Consider the following 14,412-nt stretch of genomic DNA (forward strand, 5'->3'; position numbering starts at 1 on the left):
ATTATCAAGTGATTTGATGAAACATTTATAGACTGCCCACTTAACAATAGGACATTTATCAAAATAAATGGTAACTGGATGAAGTAAATCACTTAAAGAATTCAAAGCACACAAAGCTTGTCCACAACAATGTAATTAAGTGATAGATCATTGGAGTCTCTAATTACATTTAAAAACAATAACATGTTTTTAGGTAATGCACAGGGTCTAAACTAATATCAAAAGGAAATAACAAAATATTTCAAAATTAGTGGAAATGAAAATCTATCAAAAGTTCAATGCTATAGCTAAAACAGTACTTGCGAGGAAAAGTGTGGTACTAAGAACCTACGTAGAAAAAGGTTTTAAATCAATGTAAGCATCGAGCTTAAAAAACCAAAAAACTAGCAAATAAAACACAAAACAAGCAAAGGAAATGATATAATATAAAAAGCAAAGCAAAAATAATAGAAATAAAAATCAATTAAACAAAAACTGGTTAAGATAATTAAAATTCATAAACCCCACTAATACTAATGGGGTGTGTGCAAATTTCAAATATGAAAAATATGAATTTTTAAACAATAAGTGAAGGTTACTCACAAATTTGGAACAGTAAATTTGACAATTAAAATACAATAGACAAATTTCTTGAAACTCAAAATCAAATCTTATAACAGAGCAGATATCCAGTATAATCTTATATTTACTAAAGAAACTGAATTTATAGTTTAAAAAAATATTCTCAGCCCAAATAGTTTCCCTGTGATTGAACATTTTAAAAACTAGTTAGTTCTATACAAATCCTTCATCCAGAAAATTAATCTCCATCAGTAGTATCCTAACATTAAAACCAAAGTTACAACAAGAAACACAAACACACATTACTTCTTCTACCTCTTAGATGAATATACATGCAAAATTCTTAACAATAAGCAAATTGAATATAACAATATGTTAAAAACAAACAAAAACAGTAGTACTTTATGACTAAGTGTTATCTATTGCAGGATTGCAAGGTTCATTAAACATACAAAGTCAGTAAGTGAAAATACACATATGGGAAAACACCTATCCCAATAGACAGTGTGACAAAAATACAGTATTCATGTAGAATGAAAGAGCTCAATAAATTAAGGACAGAGAGAAACTGCTAAGGTAACAATATCTAACTCTAAATGGGAAAACTGACACTTATCACCCGATGTTAAAACTTCATCTGAGAGAGGAGTCAAGATAGAGAAAGTTATTCTGACCATTCTGACCTAAGCATCATCCTCAACTTTCTAGCCAGCATAATAAAGCTCACACGAAAAAATTAAAAATTAAAAAGTCAGATTGGAAAGGAAGAAGTACAATTACAGCTATCACAGATAAATAATTCTACAGAAAATCAGAAACAATCTCTACAAGAAGCTACTAAATTGGGTAAAAGAATTAGCAAGACTGACAGACACAAACCAATGTGCAAAATTCAAATGCAGATGGAACAGGAAGAGAGACTCAGAGGATGATTCAAAAGAAGTTATACAATTTCAAAAGTTGTTCAGAATGGTAAGAAACTCTCAAAGGATATTTAGAATCATAGCAACAGAGAAAAAGACTAAGTGCAGTATATTTCTTGAATTTTAAAAGTGCTTTTAAACAGAAGTTAAATTAATTGCACTCTCCATTCATGAGGAGGCATTCCTAAACACAAATAGATGATAAAAACAGTTTTGGTGGTGGTTAAGATATCTACATTTGGCCTAGAGGAACGGCTCAGTGGTGAAAAGCACTGGCTGCTTTTCCAGAGGACAGAGGTTCTATTCCCAGCACCCACACCTTCTGTAACTCCAGTTCCAGGGGATCCGATGCCCTCTTCTGGCCTCTGCAGGCACCAAGATATATATGGCACACAAGACATACATACAGGCTAAATACCCATACCCATAAAAAAATGATGATGACGAGGAAGAAGAGGATGCAACTTTTTACAGACATCTGCGTTCCAGCTGCAAATGGTGGCAAATGTTTGCAATCCCATCGTTTGGAAAATCTAAGGCTGCTTGGGCTACAAATGACACTGTCTCTAAAAAAAAGGGGGGGGGCGTGCAGAGGGATGTGAGGGAGTGCCTTATTTAGTAAAGTACTTACTGCATGAGCACAAGAACCTAGCCCTAAGAGCCACATAATCTGCCAGCCACAGAGACTACTTGTAATCCCAGTAATGATAGGGTGAGGACTCACTCACCAGCCACCGTAACCTAATCTGTGAATTCCAGGCTGATGAGACAGATCTAGTCTCAAAGGAAATGAACAGCATTCCTGGCAATGTCAATCAAGCTTGTCCTTCAGCTTCTGTGAACCTGCACACACATGCACGGACATACACTAACACATACATTTAAAAAAAAAAAATATACAGATATCTATATTCCACTTGAATGATAAAACGTGCATGACCATAGACCTTAATAAATTGTACATGCATAGTGTAATCTATAGCAAGTCTTAAACTTACAAAGCATTATAAATTAAAACAAAAAACAAAAACAAAATTGAAAACAAAGAAGCATTCACCAACATTAAATAAACTCACTATTAAGAATGAAAGTAACAACTACACATCAAATTCTGAGACAAAACTAAATCAGTCAGTATGTTCTGGGGAACCTACTGCAGTAAAGCTCACAGTAAAAGATGAAGTCTCAAGACAATAATCGTAAATTCCATTTATGAAACTAGAAAAGCGGAAAGCGGGTTCAGGTGAGGGTGAGGAGACTTGGTGAAAAGGATGACAGGGAGACACATGAGAAAAACAAGCAGGTTTATATTTTAAGGTCACCAGGATTGGTCGTGGGAGCTTCTTTAACCAAATTGGCCCAATATTTAAAGAACAAATAGCATCAATTTTACAGTCCCTTCCTAACACATTTCACAACAGCATTATGCGAACACCCAAAGCAACAGCAGTATTTACAACACACACACACACACACACACAGAGAGAGAGAGAGAGAGAGAGAGAGAGAGTATGCCTCATTAACAAGGATGCGCATATCCCTAGAAAATACCAGTGAATTAAACCCAACAATATATAAAAAGGAAACCACACAAGTAAGTTGAGTCTATCCCAACAATGCAATATTCAACTCAATGAAAAGTACCTAAGCACCAAACAAAATAGCAAAACAAAATAAAACCTATACATCTAGGATCATACTTCAAAGGAGAACGTTGAACACTTTCCTTATAAAAACTAGAACATGAACTATAAACACAGAGCTGCCTAGGGATGTAGCTCACTGGGACAGTGTCTAACAAGATCCTGGGTTAGGTTCCCAGCGCTTCAAACTGGAAGAAAGTGAAGAGGTCCACACACTAGTTAGTAATACTGTACCAATTTCAATTTTGTGATTTTAATATCATCTTAAAGTCACCCCTACCAAAAAAAAAAAAAGAAAGAAAGAAAGAAAGAAAAAATTTTCACAAGATATGACAGTGTATGTGGTATTTTGTGGATCTAAAATTCAAAATAAAGAATTAAAGATAAAAACTTCTAGAAGAAATCACAGAAAAATCATCAGGAACCAGTGCTTACTATAATATCAAACCTATAAGCCAATTAAGGAAAAGAAAAACAATTAATGCATTAGATTTCATCAAACTTCCAAAATTCTGCTCTGTGAAAGTATCCATTAAGAAGGTAAAGACACCTTGGGGCCACAGATGCATCTGGGGGTCTAGGATCCCTACGGCCTGGGGCAGTGTGAGCAGAAAAGCTGTCTGTCCACAGATCAGCCAGCAGCTCTTCTGACCTGAGGATCAGTCACAGTGGCCAGTGAGGAAAGTCAAATGGAGCCGTGGACTGGAGTGTGGCTCGGAGACAACGTGTCCAGTATGTGCAAGGCGTAGGTTACATCCCTAGCCCTGTCAGAAATAAATGGCCAGCAACACGGAGGCGGAGGGTACAATAAAGACAAGCTGTAGACAGAAACAACTTTTGCAAACCACAAGTGACAAAGGACTTATACTGGAAATAAGTGACAATTCTTTCAACCCAGCAGGAAGAAACAATCCAAGGGCTGGCAAGACGAGTCAGTGGGCAAAGGTGCTTACTACACAAGTCTGGCACCTGAGTTCCATCCATGGAGCCCAAGGAAAAGTGAAAACAGAGAAGAGACCACACAAGTTTGTCTGCTGCCCCCCACCCCCCCACCTCATCATTCACACTCACACACACATGCCATGCATGTGCACTCACAGGCATACACATACACTATGGTAGTGATTTTAATTATTAAAAGACAAATCCAATTACAGATGGACAAAAGACCTGAACAGACATTATACCAAAGAAGATACACTATGGGAAATAAGCATATGAAGATGCTTGTTTACTACGTTTAGAGAAAGACAAACTAAAGGGACAAGGAGATACCAATAAGAGTCTATTAAACCGGACACAATTTAAATGCCAAGGAGCTGACAAAGATACAGAGCAAACACATTCCCTTCTATGCTACTGGTAGGAACTTCCTATGGTGCCCTCTGAAAGATGAGGGTGCACGTCTTCAAAACGCTAAGCAGACACTTACCACACAGCTAAGCAAAGTCTTGGGGATATCTGCACACAAACCTCACTATAGCTGTATTTATAACACATAACATGAAGCTACCCAACAAGTGAACTAAGACCCCACAATCTTAAGTCGCAGTACAGCAAAGTGACCTGTGACATACAACAACTCAAAGGCTGCACATGACAATGACAAAGCTAAACTGAAGGAAAGCCAAATCCCGGAGAGGCCGAGCAGGGACACTCAGTAGTTAACAGAGCACTTGCTGTAGTGCGGGATTTAGATGGCATCCTGGTGCTCTGCTCTGGAGTCTGCCAACAGAGTTTGCTTTCAATCAGAGGGCCGACCTAGCTACCAGCTGACCATAATTAACCATAGAGGTTTGGGAGGACTGAGGACAGAGAGGCAGGAAGTCGTAGGGCGGAGCTTAGAGGGCTTGACAGGAGGTCACTGGTTGCTTCGCTGCCACTCATCTGATCAGGGTTCTTACCCCGATATCTGACTCCTGAGTTTTTATTGATAAAGAATAATTAAATATATGATTCAATCTGATACTGACTGTGGTCATGCTTACTTGAACTTTATACATGGGAAAATACCATACAACTACATACAAAAAAAAAAAAAAAAAAAAAAAAAAAAGGAGCCAAAATAGGTGGTTTGACTAAGAGTCAACAGCAGGGTGACATATCAATCCCTGGCTTTTCCACAATGAATCACAGTAGCATGGTCCGGCCTTTTTTGTTGTTTTTTTCCCCCTAAATGGAGCTTTCTCTCTTACGGCAGTCCTATGAGATACTGATACTGCAGGGACACTGTATATGTTCATATGTGTCATGGATGACAAGGCTTTATATATTAAAGCGTGAGATTTTGGTACCTCCTCCAATAGCAAGCTTGGTTCTTTCCAGGGGTGCTGTCACCTGCTGAGGTGGCATGGACCGTGGTTACATGGCTATCATTAGGGACGACTGAGGGAAAGGTATGTGGGCACCGTACCAACTCACGGCTTCTTACGAACATTATGAAATCACTAGAAAGTAAAGTCATGGCTCAAAAAGTCGAGCGATTTTTGAAAGCAGAGAGCCTAGTTCAAACAAGGAAGGGCAAGTGATCCTAAAGCAACCCTTCCTTTCCCCGTGCCTTCCAGCACCTTCTCCAAACGCCCCGGTCAAAACAAACCCAAAAATAACAGCTAAAACGGTACAGAAGAGGGAAGGAAGCACACAAACAAAACTGTAATGAGGAGCTGTGCGGTGGTGGCACACGCCTTTGATCCCAGCACTCGGGAGGCAGAGGCAGACGGATCTCTGTGAGTTCGAGGCCAGCCTGCTCTACAGAGCCAGTTCCAGGACAGGGTCCAAAGCTACAGAGAGAAACCCTGTCTTGAAAACAACAAAACGAAAAAGTGTAATGAGGATTGTGAATGTCATATGATCAAAATATGTTTATATACATGTATGAAAATGTCATAATTAAACAGTATTGAGGACAACTAATAATGCTAACAGTACATAACTCGTAACTACCGGACTGACTAAATTTAAAACCCTGACAATACTAAGTGATGGAGAGGATGGAAGAACGTGCATCTGTTGCTGGTGGGAGTGTGAAAGCCCTGGAAAATGCTGACTGTGGTGTGTTAACCATACATACTCAGCCTCATTCCCTCCGTTCCTTTATTCTTTGTTTCTTTGTTCGCTTGTTTTGTTATGTTGTTGTTTTTCCTGACAGGGTTTCTCTGTGTAGCCCTGGCTGTCCTGGAACTCACTCTGTAGACCAGACTGGCCTCGCACCCAGAGAGATCCTCCTGCCTCTGCCTCCCGAGTGCTGGGCCTGTGTCCCATTTCTTCGTATTCATTGGTGAAGAAATGAAGCAACCATGTCAAAAACCAGTATGTACATCATCATATTAGCCAGAATTGACTTAGCAATAAACACTGGTGTCCTACCACTAACATTACCACGCATAATGCTGATAACACTCAACATGGATAAATCTCAAAACTCTGAGATAAGAAGAGACGGACACAAGGGTACAGGCTACCGATGCAAGAACAGGCAAAATTAACCGGCATTAGTAAAACTTAGAACCAACAGGCAAAATTAACCCGCATTAGTAAAACTTAGAACCACGGCTGTCTACGGGGATCGAGGCGGCCATTGGAGAGTTTGAGTTACATTTACAAAGCAACAGACCTTCAAATTTCATTAGCATTAAAATAACTCAGTTTAAAAGAATAAAAAGTTGTTCTCGGTGTAAATTTTAACATCTAACTATTGGAAGTCAGACGATTAAGCAAAGTTCCATGATTTTCTCCTGAAAGTTAGTGTTAATCTTTTATTAAATTTATTCCTACGGGTGAAAGTGTCTGTTTATAAATAATATGCCAAGTTATATAAGGCGAGCACAGGCTCCCTTGGCCCCCTCATTACCTCAGTGAGGTAACAACAGGTTATTTCTCCAGTTTCTGCAGAGCCACACTTAAAGCTGGTTCACATCTTCTACACTCCTTGGGAAAACAGTGCTCGAGACTAGGGCTCCTCCTGTCTTTAATGCTTGGGTCCTGTTTACAGATATTTTTTTCTCAGTAATCTTGATGTCAGAATTTCCTATGACAGTCTTATCTTCAGTCAAGGTTAAGCATCAGAGTCATATTACCTACAGAGACTCCGGGCAGACTGCATGCTCCTTATCGGAGATTCTCCAAACTGGTGTTTCTGATTTGCCATTTTTCACTTTTTGAATATTTACAAAGACTTCACTGGCTAAGCACTCATAAATCGTGTGTCTCAGATCTTGGAACATTTCAGACTTCAAAATCAGGGGTGTTCAACCTGTGTAAAGATTATTGCCGGTTCTGATAACGCCTGCTGGAAACACCTGTAACAGTGTTTCACGGGTCACCTTGTCCAGGCCTGTTATTCAAGGAGCAGGAACCCAGCTATAGTCATGGAAACATTTTGTGGACTTCTAAGGATTGCACTGGTTTACACAGTCTAAGGGGCCAAAGAGCAAATATGAGGCTTTCTTCAGCAATTGCACTGACCAACTGCTGAGTCTGCCCTTCCTAACAGCCTGCCCAGGCCCACAACCAATACTGACCAGCTGCTACACCAATTCCGTGCACTAATGCCTTCATAAATAAATAGACATGGATATAGATGTACCTCCTACTGATGGTTTCTCTGATAGAGCCCTCATATACCGCTTATCAAGGTGTGGGGGGTGGTGTTGTAGGTGGGTGTGTCTGTGTGTGTTACACTACAGACACAAAGAATTTTAGGTACAGATTCAATTTTCTAAGGTCTTCTTAATTAGTGTGGCTGACTGAAACATAAGATTCAATTCTCAAGGACTCCAAGCGTCTCATCCAAAATTTCATGGTAAATACACAAAGCTGTTCTCCTGATTTCTTTTCTCTTGACCACATCCACAACTGTACCCAAATATCCACTGCCTATGTCAATGAAGACAAACTTTTTAAGCAGCAGTGTAAATATTCTGTACCTTCCTAAGCTACCTACCTTCTCTATTCTGTTTGTGTGTTTGTGTTTTCTAACAATGATGAAGAGTTCACTAGCACCTCTGCCTTCCGGCACTTACCAGATATGGCTCCTGAGCCCGTTTCTTACACTCTATACTGTACTATTGATTTATGTTTATCTTTCCCCCCTGAGTTTTTCTAGAAACTGCCACAACATTAGGATGGAAGCAGACAGTGATCTTTGAAAATAAACTGGGAGTACAGATGGGCATTAAAGAATAGATTTAAAGGATCCTATCAGAGCACTGGAGCCCGAAGGGAGCCTGACGATTCAAGAAGCAATCCCTGTCCCCTAACGCCAAGTGAAATGATGTGAACACACACACACACACACAGAGAGAGAGGGGGGGGGAATAAAAAAGAGGAAGGAGGAATTCTGCTTTGGGCATGCTGGATTGAAAAGTGCTTGTAAAACACCTTGTCCGGTGGAAAGCCAGTGTCTGTGTGTATGTGAAACCAGGACTCTCCGCACACTCCTTGTCTCTGTCTCCGTATATACAGTGTAAATCATAACTAGGCATCAATAATTAACACTGCAACTGTGAACAAAGGCAAATAATTATGGACTGCTGATCTACTTCATAAAATCAATTTCAAAGATTCACCTTTTCCTTCCACCTACATAGTCTTACTGAATAACTTATCAGTATGTACGCCGGTGAATCTATTCTTTTTCTCTAAATCCTGCAAGAGTTTTAGGCAACTAAGGAACTATTTTTTCTGGATCAGTTCCTTGGCAAGAGACAGGACTGTATATACTGAACCGTTTTCTCAGGGATAAACTGCAGCAGAGTTTGTCATGAAGTCTGGGTTCTAATATTCCTATCAAACACATTACTTGTAAGTGTCTTGCAAAAATTCCTTCTCGATGCTACAGAAACAGCTGTAGAACTGCATGGATATCATTTCAACTTTGCAAACCCTGAATGTTCACTCAGATAATGATGGTGACCCACCGGTACCTGCTCTCCACACAGGTACAGCTCCCATCCTCATCAAAGGAGCTGCTTCTGGCAGCAGCTGGAGCTCACTGTGGAGAGCCGCAACAGGGAAAAATGCAGAGAATACAGGACCACGGGCTGCCCGACCCTACCACACCAACCTGATATAGCTAAACATCACCCTACACAGAAGCCCGGGAGCGTGAAGAGGGGCAGAAGGATTCTAAGAGCCAGGGGACCAGAACACCTGTTACAAGACAGTCTCTTCTGGACAGGACAGGATGCTGCTCCCATGAACTCTCAACAACATGGCGGAATGCACAAAATGTACACAGGCCAGACAAGCTGGCATGCAAGCATGGAGGGGAGTTTCACAAAGACCCACTACAGATAAAGAGCTACAGGCAAGTCAATGGCTACCATGGAGGAGTCCCTGATTGGCTACACAACTGTCAGTGGTGAACCCTAAACACATATACATATCAGGCAGCATTCCTGGATTCCGTAGGGTTTTTATGGGTGGTGTGGGGGGGGGGGGGTGTAGGCATGGGTATGTAACAATTATTATTATTGAACAAGGGGTTGTAAATTCTACAGTGATGAGGGGGATCCTAGAGGAGGTGAAGGGGTAGCAATGATGTAATACAGTATACTCGTGAATGAAGTTCTCAAAAAATTATTTGTAGGTTAAGAAAATGTAAGATGGCTTTAAATGTATAAATTCTGCTGAAGACTTTTTTCATTTGACAGTATACAAACCATCATATCAATTATTAATTATAATTTTGTATGTAGTACAAAACCATCCTCAATACTACAAATATAAAAATTAAAAACTTATCTCCAGATACAAATACTGGGGACCTATCTTGTGCATGTCTAACAGCCTACAAAAAAAAAAAAAAAAAACCATCAAATCTATAGTTTGCTACAATACAGCCATATACATTTATTCTGCAACACAAGCATTCAAAGTCTTAGATAGAGAACCATTCTATAACCATCATGGGAAATAACAAATAAAGTAAGAACCAACTGATACTAACTCAAAGGGGGATTTTAAAGGAGCAGACATTCATAGCTGCAAGAGACCCTCCCTCCCACAGATTAATAAAGTATATATTAATGGCAAGAGGGAGTGGGAAAAAGGCAAAGAAAGGGGAAGCTTTCGATGGGTAATCAAAGTTAACACCATCATAAAAGACAATCATATGGCAAGGGATTCCAGGTAAATCTAAGAAATATACACCACTTACACAGTATCAGCTAAATATGAATAAATTTGATCTAATTAACTAATTAAAGCAAACCCTGTCTCAAAAACAAACAAGCAAACAAAAAGAACCAGAGCAACCCAAGCACTTCAGGAGCTGTCACCGCGACCTTCCTCCTCTAAGATACAATTTTAAAACCCACCCATGGAGTGCCATCAAGTTCCTCACCTCACTGTCCACCCTAAGCCTTAGCAATATCCCAGCTTTCTAAACTTACCGGATTCTGGGAAGAAAACACCAATGTCAGGACAGGCAAAGAACGACACAGACAGACACACATACATCCACTGCCCCATCCCTCAACAGTAAAAGTGAAGGAATGAATTTGTACTAACTGAGGGAAGAGGCTTGCACAGAGAATCCTTGGTCTTGTTAAAAAAAAAGAAGGTAATGGAGAACAATGAGAAGGGCAGGACCACTCCTAGGAGACACAGGAAGGGAGGGAGGGAGGGAGGGAGTGAGGGATGGAGAAAGGGAGGGAGGGAGGAAGGGAGGAAGGGAGGGAGGAAGCTTATGAAACCCAAGTGCCTGTGGCTATCATGTGGGAACATAATAGTATCAGAAAATTTTCCTGAAATGTCAGAATAAGCAAAGGTAAGTGGTAGTTTCTAGATAGTTTCAATTACTGGATATTCTATATCTTGTCAGGAACAGGGGCTAACTTCTAAAATTCTGTCAAGTAGAAACTGAAATAATTCTTGAAATAGTCCCAAAGAGAACCTCATGTAAATTAAAGTTCTTATCTATGGCCATAACCTATAAAACTGTCTATATATGTAGTCTCTCAAACATTTTTGAACTAATTTTTACATCTTACTGGTTCCTTCGCTAATTAATGGGTTGAGGAAAATCTTTAACACATATCCATTTTTTTGCATGACTCATAATTTCACTCTTTTTGAAAATTATATTTAACAAGCATGAATTTTAACCAGGTGATCGTAGGTTGTATGTTTTATTTAAAAAAAAAATCTTTGAAAGTTTCAATCACTAAATTTGACTAGAGTTTTCCTAAAATATACAATGCTTGCATTATGAATTTGCAAAGGACTGTAACCTGAAATAAGATATACTTTAACCCTAGTATAGGAGAATAAGCCGATGTACAAACTCTTGTAATGTCATTAAGGTCAAAGGTCCCATTTATGACTGAAGGATGGAAGAATTTCCTGTAAGAGCGGGAAGGGGGGGAAGGAGGAGCAGGTGAGTGATGAGTCAGTAAAACTAGGAACACAGCTTACTGTGGATGCGATGCAGCTGCCTAGGAAATGTTTACATGCCAGAGCATCTCAGCGCAGCTCAGGCAGAATCACAGAACAATCACAAGGGCAGTCTCCCCCACAGCCACTTCAGGTGGTGCTCCTTTGGCTCTCCTGTCTCCCCCACAAATCGCAGTAGGAGATGGTGAGCACGACTGTGGCTCACACCCGCCTCGTGTGGTGTGTTACCAACCCTATGAAATGGGAAGGCTTAAATGAAACATCACACAAGAATAAGGATGCAGTCTGCATGTCACTGTTCCCTTGGTTTCATGTTGTTGTCGTTGTTTCCTTTCTTGAGACAGGGTTTCTATGTGTAACAGCCCTCACTGTCCTGGAATTTGTTTCATAGCCTGTAACTCACAGAGACCCACCTGCCTCTGCCTCCAGGATGCTGGGATTAAGGGCGTGTGCCAACACCGCCCAGATACAAACCTCTATCTCAAAAATATTTACATGATGATTCATAAAATTATAATCATAAAATAGAAATGAACATAATTTTAGGGTCGGGGGCTCACCACAACATGAAGAACTGTATTACAGTGTCACAGCGTTAGGAAGGTTGGGAACCACTGCCTTAACCGGAGTCTCCATGTCCTCATCCAAATTAGTTTATTTTCAAAGTCATGAAATACCAAAATTACATGGACTTCACCTGCACTTCCCTTACCCATCTCTCATTACTACCTACCACCTTCAAATCAAGGTGGTCACTAAAACTAAGTATGACAGAGAATGCTTTACCACACAACAGCTCATGTTGCTGTTTCAAAGCCTGTTCTATTGCCACCCGCTTCAGAATTCAATTAGCCTCAAATTGATATGATCGTGAGGTACTGCACAACCGCTTTACGCTTCCAATTACAGTACTCCCTGATTTTATCACTGTCTGCACTCAGACTTGTGATACACACACACACACTTACACACTGTGGTCTATGGCATTTCACAGAAAATAAGCAGGGGGCTGTGGTAGATAACAGAGGTTTGCTTTCGACAGTGATGAGTTCGGTGTGAAACTGTCATTTGAATTCAAGTCTGGCGGACAGGAAAAAGCCAGTATGTAAGGAGTTGGGGGGGGGGGAGAGTGTACAGGAGAAATGTAACCTCCCTGGGCCTGTTTCCTACTCTGCGAAAAGAGAGATCAACCATGCAAATGGTATTTTGGGACAACTGAATACATTTAGCTCGATAATATAGTGTCCCGTTTATCCGCGTGCCACACCTAGTTTTCTGCCTATCTGAGGGTCACACTTGACCCTTTCACTACAGGGTCGCCACACATTTGAAGTCTCTAACTTATCAATGCCTTGAGTTTTTTCTATCCATAAAATAAACAGACTAATGCGTCAACCCTTCCTTCTCTACTTCTTCCCCATCCCATAAATCACCTAACGTGCTGTGAGTGCGCTTCTGTGGGATTTCCCGAGGGTCTGCACTCTACTGCAAACCCAAGTGGCACCACGCAAGTTAAAATGACATGGGCGATGTCGGGAGAGCCTTTCCAAGAAAATGACTCCAGCCGGTCGGTCTGGGAACCTTTGTTACACTGGGTTACAAGGATGAACTTGGGAGCAGGGGGCATAAAAATTACCGGAAACAAAAGTATCAAACTGCACCAGCATGGAACTTGACATTTTCCCTCCCCTGGGGCAACAGTGTCTGCACCCGATACTGTTTGAAAAGAGCCTGCGCCCCAACGGAGAGCCAAGAGGAAAATAAAAAAATCAGACGGCGAATAGAGAACAGAAGTTGCCGCAACCAGCCCAACGCCCCTCGCCGCGCAGCAGGAGCCGGGCGAGCGGCAGAAGGGTGGCGCGTCTCCGTGGGAGGAAACCCAGCAGCGGGGCCGAGGGAGGCGCCAACCGCGGAAGCTGCGCATCCTCAGAGCACCTGGTCCAGGCGGCGCCGCGCCGAGACCCCACAACCACGCCGACCCCAGTACCTGCGGGGTCCAGCGCCATCTCGGAGGGCGGAGAAGAAGCCGGCCGCTCGCGGGAGGGGAGGAGCCTAAGCGGGGCTGCGCGCGCAGAGGCCCGGCCACGCCCCCTGGCCCTGGCCCTACTTCCGCTGAGCTCTGCGCCTGCGCCCGACCGCCCTCTCGGGGGACTCCCGCTCGACAGTGGGCGGGTACCTCGGGGAGGGGGCGTGGCTGCGCATGCGCCCCCAAGAGGCGGCCTTGGCGGTGCGCGGCTTGGCCCTTGCAAGTGACAAGGTGACGTTTGAGGCTAGCGCCTCTCCCCTTAACTGTCCTTACCGTCGCGGTCATTCCGCCGCGAGTCCCTCTGTCCTCCGTCCGTGTCAGGTCTCAGCCTTGCGCGCTAGAGGACAAGGCAGGCTGGGAGAAATGCCCCTGCCGCAGTCCGGCCCAGGAGACCCCTGTTTTGTGAGCACTCGGGGGCGTGGAGCCCACCGTGGGTGATGCCATGCACCCTGACGCTCCTGGAGAGCTGTCCTCTGTGGCTGACATAAGGGGACAGTTCCCCCCAAAGGCCTCCTGGACAGCACTAACTTTCTGGGTGGCACTTGGGCCGCTTCCCGCTCACTGGGCGACTTCAGTGCTCCTGAGCCTTCGTGGGCTCTCCAGTTAATGAGCTCGCTCCAAAGGGTGAGTAAGGCCAGGGACAGATGTTTGGGGAAGCACGGAGCAGCTGCCTCGTCCCTGCGAGGGATCTGGGGCTTTCAAAACGGTCCCCTCCCCACCTACCTGCGGCCCCTCCTCCCCTGCTGCTGCGCCCGCCTGGCCGGTTGGCAGCAAGGATGCCACGGTTGATCAGGCCTGGGAAAGTGGGTCTCTGCTCAGCAGGGCTCCTGTTCAAGGGCCTGTTTGGACATAATGGCCCTCA

At 42.5% G+C, this 14,412-nt stretch overlaps 1 protein-coding gene across 2 annotated transcripts in view; it reads right to left on the reverse strand.

Annotated features, from left to right (window-relative positions):
* The window catches only part of Cmc1 (C-X9-C motif containing 1), a 54,657-nt gene extending 41,087 nt beyond the window's left edge, over positions 1-13,570 (reverse strand). For both annotated transcript variants that reach the window (XM_051173612.1, XM_051173602.1), the window contains exon 1: positions 13,512-13,570. In XM_051173612.1, the coding sequence (XP_051029569.1) occupies positions 13,512-13,530 (19 nt within the window). In that variant the 5' untranslated portion in view covers positions 13,531-13,570. The remainder of the gene's footprint in view (positions 1-13,511) is intronic.
* Positions 13,571-14,412: the final 842 nt, after the last annotated feature.

This window comes from Phodopus roborovskii, unplaced genomic scaffold, assembly GCF_943737965.1.
Source record: "Phodopus roborovskii unplaced genomic scaffold, PHOROB, whole genome shotgun sequence".
Lineage (NCBI taxonomy): Eukaryota > Metazoa > Chordata > Mammalia > Rodentia > Cricetidae > Phodopus > Phodopus roborovskii.